The 8,604-nt window shown below is 36.5% G+C and overlaps 2 protein-coding genes across 2 annotated transcripts; one reads left to right on the forward strand and one right to left on the reverse strand.

Annotated features, from left to right (window-relative positions):
* Positions 1–2,594: 2,594 nt before the first annotated feature.
* Positions 2,595–3,053, reverse strand: KRTAP15-1 (keratin associated protein 15-1; the record flags this gene model as incomplete). The annotated part of the gene is made up of 1 exon (XM_080696464.1): positions 2,595–3,053. The coding sequence occupies one exon, from the start codon at positions 3,051–3,053 to the stop codon at positions 2,595–2,597; it is 459 nt and encodes a 152-aa protein (XP_080552590.1).
* Positions 3,054–8,109: 5,056 nt separating this feature from the next.
* Positions 8,110–8,604, forward strand: LOC308262942 (keratin-associated protein 14-like; the record flags this gene model as incomplete). Its single annotated transcript, XM_080695715.1, has 1 exon — positions 8,110–8,604. The coding sequence occupies one exon, from the start codon at positions 8,110–8,112 to the stop codon at positions 8,602–8,604; it is 495 nt and encodes a 164-aa protein (XP_080551841.1).

Below are 8,604 nucleotides of genomic sequence, written 5' to 3' on the forward strand. Positions count from 1 at the left end.
CAATTCATTTTCTGGATAGGGCTCTTTTTCTCTTTTGCAGATAGAAACCTTCTCTCTGTTACGTCCTCACATGGCAGAGACTAGAGAAAAAGGGATAAAGACCTTTTGTATCTTTTCTGCATGGATACTAATTTCAGTGTGACTCCATCTTCAAAACCTAGTTACATCCCAAAGGCCCATCTCCAAATACTATCACAATGGACATTAACATTTCAACGTGGGGAAGGGGGCAAAAGCATTTATCCAGAGCATATGATAGCTGAGAATATTTGATTCAAAGCCAGGGCACTAGTGGAGTGAAAAGATCCTTATAGCCCTACTGAACAACATATAATGACACCAATCTGATAAGAAAGCAAAACAAAGTGTTCAGACTTCTTGCAGTAAGAAGGAATGCTACCATAATGGAGCTTTGGCTGTGTCTCTGAACTGGGATGTTAGAAGTGAGATTATGGGCTCCAATGATTTAAAATGCATTTTTAAGATACAAAAATAATTTGGATTGGGCAAATTCCTTATATGATCAGTTAGAACTGGTGGGCATAGCAAAGGGAGGGCACTGAAATAAGTCTCTTGATATGTAAATTGTTTAATTTAGGAACTGCTTATACAGATTTTCAGACTATTGTCTCCAGCAAATAAACCTATAAGAATTTCATGAATCATACAGTGATTTATTGGTTTACCCAACAAAATTTTCTGAAACAGAAAACTAAGTCATGTTGACACAAATAGTCTAAATCATCAGGTTGAGACACATGGCCTCCAATATCATTTTATTTCCTCTCAATTGTTCTCTTTGGCTTGAAAAGAATAATTATGGAATAGCATGTTGATGGAAGACTTAAGGAAACTAATAAAAAATGATCAAGCTCTTCCAAACCACCAGTGGTCTTGAAACAGGACAAGCCAGAACTCTAGAGAGAGGGAGAAGCTTTGATGTGGCAGCAAGATTGTTTTTAATTCATACTGGATGAAGTTTAATTGCTAATATGAAGTAAAATATTTTTGAGTATCTTAATTTGATTTTAGATAGTCCCATTGCATTACTCAAAGACTCATAGATGTCAGAGACTTTCGACCAAGTCTGAAGTTAAGTGGTATTAGAAACATGAAGCCACTTTCTAATTTTGACCTACTGTGTCCAGTCTATTTAATATATCAGTTCAAATCAAAGATAACTATCAAATAATTACTACTTCTCTCTCATTTTCAGTTGTAGGATTAGATTATCAGTGAGTCCTATGTAGGGTTCAACATAGTATTTGACTTTAGATCAAAGGAAAATCAATTATACCACATTTAATATCATTTTACCACTGCTTATCAGGGAATTGGCTTACATAAAATCAGAAAAAAATATCATGAACATGCCAATTATGAAAAGCTCTTCTTATATCCACTGCTTGAGGGAACACTATTGACTGATAATTTAGGAGCCAGTCTCTGAATCTTCTACTGTGTGACCCCTGTCCTTGGTTTGTGAATGAAGCTGGCAGAGATATTAGGGCAGGCCCATTTTTGTAAAGACGTGAGACTCTTTAAAGAAAAGATGGGTGACTTGCCAAAACTTTCTTAGAAGTTTCTTCTAAACCAACATATTTATCTTCCTCACTTCTGTTCTTCACAGAGGTCAGATAAAATAGAACTCTCCAAATATCTTCACATTTTCCTTCATTAAATTTTTCACCAGCAGATCTTTCTGTCTATTCCCATTGGTAGCTGATTTTGAAAGGACTGCAACTGGCACCATGTGCCATTAAGATTTGTTTGTTTAAGTGAAGTTGTAACTAACTTGTTTTTCCTGTTTTAAATAATCAGTTTTATATGATTTTTCCAGATGCTCTTTGAAGTCTTTCTCTTTGTTTCTACTGAATCCTGTATTTTCTTCTTTATCATTGCTTGTCACATGATAGTAAGTTAGAATTATGGGGTGAATTTTGAAGGCAGAGAGTATTTTGTGTCTTTGTTCAAAACAATGCATGGTATACAATAAGAACTCAATAAATGCTTTAAAAATAAACACAATACTGAAAATTTTCTGAAGAAATTCTATGAACAAATATACTCATGAGATGATGTGAATCTCTCAAGATATAAAATAAAACATAAATATATTTGAATTTTTTTCTAAAGTTCCTGTTTTATGTCCAACAAAATATTACCAAAGTATGACACATAAAAAATAAAAAAAACAACAAAGATTGTAGAAGGTCTGGGACGTGGTCAGTAAATGCATCACATTAATAAAAGAAAACAAAACATCAGAATTCATGTTAGAGAAATAAGTTTATTTAAACTAAACCTGAGTGAATTATCACTTGAGTGAAAGGAGAATAATGAGAAAATAATTTCAGAAAGATGGAACAGGTGTGCTTATAAGCAGCAGCACAAAATTTGAAATTCAAGATATGTCTGCTCTCAGATATAGAAAATATGGCAGAACAAAGTTAGTTGATCCACAGTAAATCATTCACTTCCAGTGGAACTGTCATGGTGAGTATCCATGATGCAAACAGCCATTACAGATGCTGGGTAAAAGAAGGATAAAGTTCCATAAGATGCAGAAATGATCATGATATGATCAGGAGCCCTCAGTATGCGCCTCCAAAATACCTGGAGCCAAAGCCTGGCTGATAGCAAGTTGACTGGCAACTTCTGGAGGGAAAGTAGGTTGGACGGTTGAAGCTGGACCCACAACCTGGAGACTGGAAACCAGACTGGAAGCTTCCAGAACCACACGATCCAAAGCCGCTGTTGCCATATCCAAAAGATCCTGAGTAATTTGTCTGGCAGGGTCTGGAGAAGATGAAATTCCTTGGGCCATAGCTAGATGTCTGGAAGGATCTGACTCCAGCACAGGATTCCTCATTGCTCTCTGGTTCACAGAAGAACTCCTGATTGCCACCGTAGAGAGAGGAACCCAGCTGGTAGGTTCCTGAAGAGTAGTTTACTTTGCTGGGATAGAAGGAGTTATAGGTGGACCAAGGGTGCCTCAGGTAACCTCCAAGGGACTGAGAGGAGAAGTTTCCAGAGCCACAGTAGTAAGCCATGTTGTCAGGAGCTCTAAGTTCAGCTGAGTTGCAGTGAAGAGTTTGCAAGTAAATGCCCCCTTCTGTTCTGGTTACTTATATACCCTGGAACTGGGTGTAGTTGCATGTGCCCATTTTAATGGGAATTCTTAATTAGGCTCCAGTAAAAATGAAATGCATTAACCTTCAAAGACCTTTTTATGAATGCAGACTTTTAACTGAATGAATTTCATTAGTTTTTCAAAGCAATTGTTCATGAGACAAAAATGCCATTTCTCATGAAAACCAACCATAATGGTGTCTGTAAGACTGATGCTTTATTCATCCTATCCTTCAAGATATTAGATCAAATGGGTAACACAGTGAGAATTTTGTTGTGTTTAAAGCTCTAAAACACATTTGTAGTCTGAAGAGGACAATTATATTGTTCCATATTTAGGAATCCAATTGGGAACAGGAAAAAAAATCTTCATTATATATAATGAAGAAATATATACATACATATATATATATATTTTTTTTCCAAATCTTGTGGGCCTTATTGAGACATAGCCTAATGACAATCCTTAATTGGTTAAAATGCTAAATGAATGACATATATTTGAGATTAATTTTTTATATAATTCAAGTAGTAAAGTTGTTTTCTTGTACGTAGGCACTTAAGAGCAAAGGGTCAGCTAATGAGCAGGTGTACTTAATTCTAGGAGTCTAAGACTAGACTTGGCAATTAAAGGAGACCTCCATTCACACAAAAAATAAGACAAACACCTAATAGAATAAATGCACAAAATGCAGTTAATATACTGATAAAAAAATATTTCCAAAGTATGGTCAGAAGCTAATGGATAGAAGGGATTGACACAGCCTTGTCTGGTGACCTAGAAGTTCTGTCCATTCCTCCCAGCACCCAGTTACTCACCTGGTAAACCCAATTCCAAAACCCATCCCAAAGAGCCAATTGTATTCCACCAGGTAAGCTATCATCGATGTGCTTAGATGAAAACAAACAGCTTAGACAATTTTACTGCCTATGCCTTTGCCTTTGAGGGTTACTATAATAAAATTTGACAGCATGGGCCCCTCCATAAAGCACAGGGTAAATGTCTGAAATAAGGGCCTGGCTCAGGTCTGTAATAGTCACCTTTTTTGCTCCATCCTGGTAGGTCAGATTAATGTGCTGTACACTCGAGGGCCACAGTCAAAAGGATACTAATTTCAGCCGGGGAAATATAAACTTCCAACTGCAGAACCTCAGTCAGTCTTAAACACGACAAATAGATCCCACCTCTAATATTAGTCAAGAGGCATGGTTTGAAATCCTGGAAAAAAAGATGCCCTAAAGGGGAATAAAGTACAAAGGAGATGCAGGTATTAAAAAAAATTATATTCTGAGAGAATAAAGAAAATCAGAAGATTTACTGCCCATGTGATAATGATAATAACTTATTGTTAATCGTATATGATATTTTTAAAAAAGTTATCTTTTAGTGACGCTCAGTCTGATACTTAATGGCTAAATAATTACCTTGAATCTCTATGACACTAAGACAGACAATGTACCTACATATAATTTCTGTACTTTTATGTATGTTTGAAATGTATGTTTAAAAAAATTTGTTATTTTTATTGACATGAAAATATCTAAGCAAATAAACTAATGAGTAAAATAGCAAGGAAAGCTTTTATGACTTTGAATCTTATATAAGAAGTGTACTGGTTTAAAAGTCATTTCTCAGGGGATATCCCCAGAATGACTATCTAAGATATTAATACTAGGACCAATTTGTACTGTAACATGCAATTGCAGATTTACCCTCGTTTTTGTTTTTTGTTTTTGTGATTTTTACATTAGAGCATTTAATTTTTAAATAAACCCTCTACTATTTTTATAATTAGATACAGCTAAACAAAGTATATAAAGTTCCAAGCATAACAATCTCTGATAATGATGAGGGACACATGAGAATAAAGGTTGAAGCCTGGACCTCTTTTAAGTACCAGATGCATATGGCCACAAGAAGTAGTGACACAGAGTGCTGTCATTTCTGGACACAATTCCAGAGAGCTCTAGCCCAGGCAGAACTTATAGCGCACCAAATGTCTTAGGCAACAGCATCAAATTCTGATGCTATCCCGCAACTCAAAATATGAATAAAATAAAAACAGTGGGAAGGGTCACTTGTAATTTAAGTAAAAGCTGAGACAGGAGGATCGCTGGTCCAGGCCCAATCTCAGCAACTTAGATTCTTCTTTAAAATAAAAAATTATAAGGATTGGTGGCACTGCTTGGAGGTAGAGCACTTCTGAGTTCAATCCCCAGTACCAAAAAAAAAAAAAAAAAAAAAGAAGACTAGACAAGAACACATTAGAAAAAATGGTCTAATATAGGCTGAGACAGGAGGATCACAGGTTTGCAGCCAACCTCAGCTACTTAGTGAGGCCCTCTACAACTTAGTAAAACCTTGTTTCAAAATAAAGAATAAAAAATAGGACTGAGGATGTTGCACAGAGGTAAAATAGCCTTGCCTTCTATTCTCAGTAGCACACATACCCCCCAAAAATGTCTGAAGTTCACAGGAATGCTTTAGCAATTACATTATATAAAAATATTTAAATCAAGGAAACTTTTTATCTGAAGTTGACTTGTTCTTTGTTTTGGTTTGGTTTCTTGTGGTGCTGGGTATTAAAGCCGTGGCTTTGTGCACGCTAAGCATGTGCTATATCACTGACCTCTATCCCCAATGTATTGACTTGCCTCTTGATGAAAGAGGCAATAAACTAAAAAAACTGTGCCATCAAAACGTTGCAAATCTATAAAGTTTAAGAAATTTTTCATAGAGTTTATGTTATTGAAAAGAAAACAATAAGCAATATACATAAAGTATAGGACTTTATTCCATTACCTTCTATTCTCCCAGAGGGTGGGATTTTACTATACAGGGTTAAGAAAGACAAAAACATACAGAATAGATTCATCCCATGTAGACTTCATAGAAAGATCAAGGATATTAATAATTCATACTTACAAATGATTTTTATAAATATGAGTGGGTATAGATATCAAAAGAGATGATAATGTGAGGGAATGAATGCCTTTGGTATCTCCAAATTTTTCCATCAAGTGACACACATTTTCTTTTTAAATGACTTGACCCTGTGAAGATAATTTCGGAATTTACCATAAAAATTACAATAGCTAAATATAAATAGAGATAGAGCATGGATGCAGGAAATGGTTTAAATAACCTGCGGGAAGGGGCAAACATTTTTAAGACATCCCTATTCAAATGTAATAATACTGTATAATGAAAATGAGCTGAAACACATTTTATAAAGAGTTGGAGTTACTAGGTTAAAGTTCTAAGTAAAATTCCAAAATGCATTGCTTTCACAAGTAATGAGATTTCTTTACTCAGGCTCTTGGGTATATCTAATCAGAATGTTGTACATTGGATTCCAATCTGATAAAGACTAGAGATCTTTGCCAAACTAACTCCCAGACTGTGTACTTTATTAGTTTGAACAGTTTGAATTAACCAATTGATCTCCAATAAAGTTCCATGTATTTGGTAACATAGTTTGTCCTCTATTTCTAAAGTAAACAAGTCGTATTTATTAGACCACTTAATTAATAGTAGTAAGAAGTTTTCTAGTAGTTTACAAATCTTATTTTATTTGTCAGTAAAACATTGAAAACTGAAACATCCTCCTAAATATTTAACTAACCTAAATTGATATGCTTCCCTATTTTAGTCATCTGTTTTTTTTATATTTGACATCTCTTTAGGAGAAAAATATTCTATGAGATTAGATATTAAGCAATTTTGAGCATTCTTTTCTCAAAGAAAGTATTCAAATGTTTTTGTTCAGAAGTGGAAAGGAAAAGCTTTTCTATGAATCAGAAAAATCAAACTTCACCAAAACTACAGCAAGATAAACCTTCTCAATCTCTTCCCTTCTTTCATGCATCAGTCTTCATTAGAGGTCAAATAAAAAAGGATCACAAGTCATGGAAGAAGAAAATATATGACACTTATTTTAGAAATTTTGTAATGCTTGTCAGAAACACCTGAAAACAACCTAAGTCAAAGTGATATATGTTGCTTTCCTAGGAAAAGAAAGAATTTTCTTAAGATAGCTTCTTCAGGCCTAAGCTTTCAGGTTTTATAAAGTTCCTTTACAGCAAGAACATTTTTTTTTTTTTCAGATTCTGAGGAATCCTTTCAATGCAAAACATTGACTCTAGTTAGACATAAAAGAAATTTGAGGGTTCTGGTCCCATGACTTCCTCTTATTTTAATGTTTTTTTCCAGCGTTTTAGATGAAAATTTATAATATTTTGAAGTGCCATAAGGCAATTTATGATACTAAACTCATATCACAGTGAACACACATGCAAAAAGACAAAAAAAAGATGAGTAGCTCTTGATAGTCTGCCTACAGTATTAAACAGGAACTGAGGAAATAAGGCTATCTCTCAGTTAATATTTCATTAAGGTCTCTCAAGTTGAGATCTGATTTAAAATAAAAGATCCTACACATCTCGGGCAGTAGCACTGTCACGCTGGATGACAATATTAGTTAAGTGAGCTTGCCACTTGGCGGCAACAATCAATGTGTGTTTTTGTTGCAAACAAATGACTATGAGTAGATCAGTTAACAGCTTTGCTAGGCAGATGGCAGCAGGTTTGAAGCAGATTGTGAAACAGGTATCATTATTTTTAATTAAGCCGGCTTTCCTCAGTGCCCAGACACGGTCTACCTCTGAAGAACTTCTCTGAGTGATCTACAGGGTGACCCCTGCGAAGGGAAGATGAGTAAGTGCTTTGAAGGTTCAACACTATTACCTGAATTCCAGAGCCACAAACAGCACTGTGCCTTCCAGATGCAAAACCACAAACACTGCATTTGGGTGACTACAATCTATGATGACCTTTGCGGTTCAATTAAAGGCAACTTGTTTTCCTGCGCACTCTGGGGGCTGACGCACTCAGCGATGGGGTATATAAACGGGCCAGTCCAAGCAGTGACATTCGCCCCAAGAGCACTGTCCTGCAAAGTCCTGTCTCCCGTCAACATGTCCTTCAACGGCTGCTCTGGAAACGTCTCCTCTTGCTCCTTCGGGGGCCAACTGCAGTACCCAAGCTCCTCCTGTGACTCCTCCTACCCCAACAAAGTATTCTACAGCACTGAACTACAGACTCCCATCACCTACCAGCTGGACTCGGGTTTCTACAATGGCGGCCAAGAGACCTGCTGCGAGCCCACCAGCTGCCAGCCTTCCTACGTGGTGTCCAGATCCTGCCGGCCATCTTGCTACCGCCCCACCTTCTCAACCTGCTACAGTCCCCGCCAGACTTTCTCAGGATTTGCATCCAAGGGCTTCCAGTCCTTTGGGTGTGGGTCTCCATTCCAGGGCTTTGGATCCAGTGGCTTCCAGTCCGTGGGCTGTGGTTCCCGCACCTTCTCATCCCTGAATTGTAGACCCAACTTTTACCGCCCAACCTTCTTCTCTTCTAAGAGCTGCCAATCTGTTTCCTACCAGCCATCCTGTGGATGTGGCTTCTACTAG

This window comes from Muscardinus avellanarius (genome assembly GCF_963383645.1).
Source record: "Muscardinus avellanarius genome assembly, chromosome: 5".
Lineage (NCBI taxonomy): Eukaryota > Metazoa > Chordata > Mammalia > Rodentia > Gliridae > Muscardinus > Muscardinus avellanarius.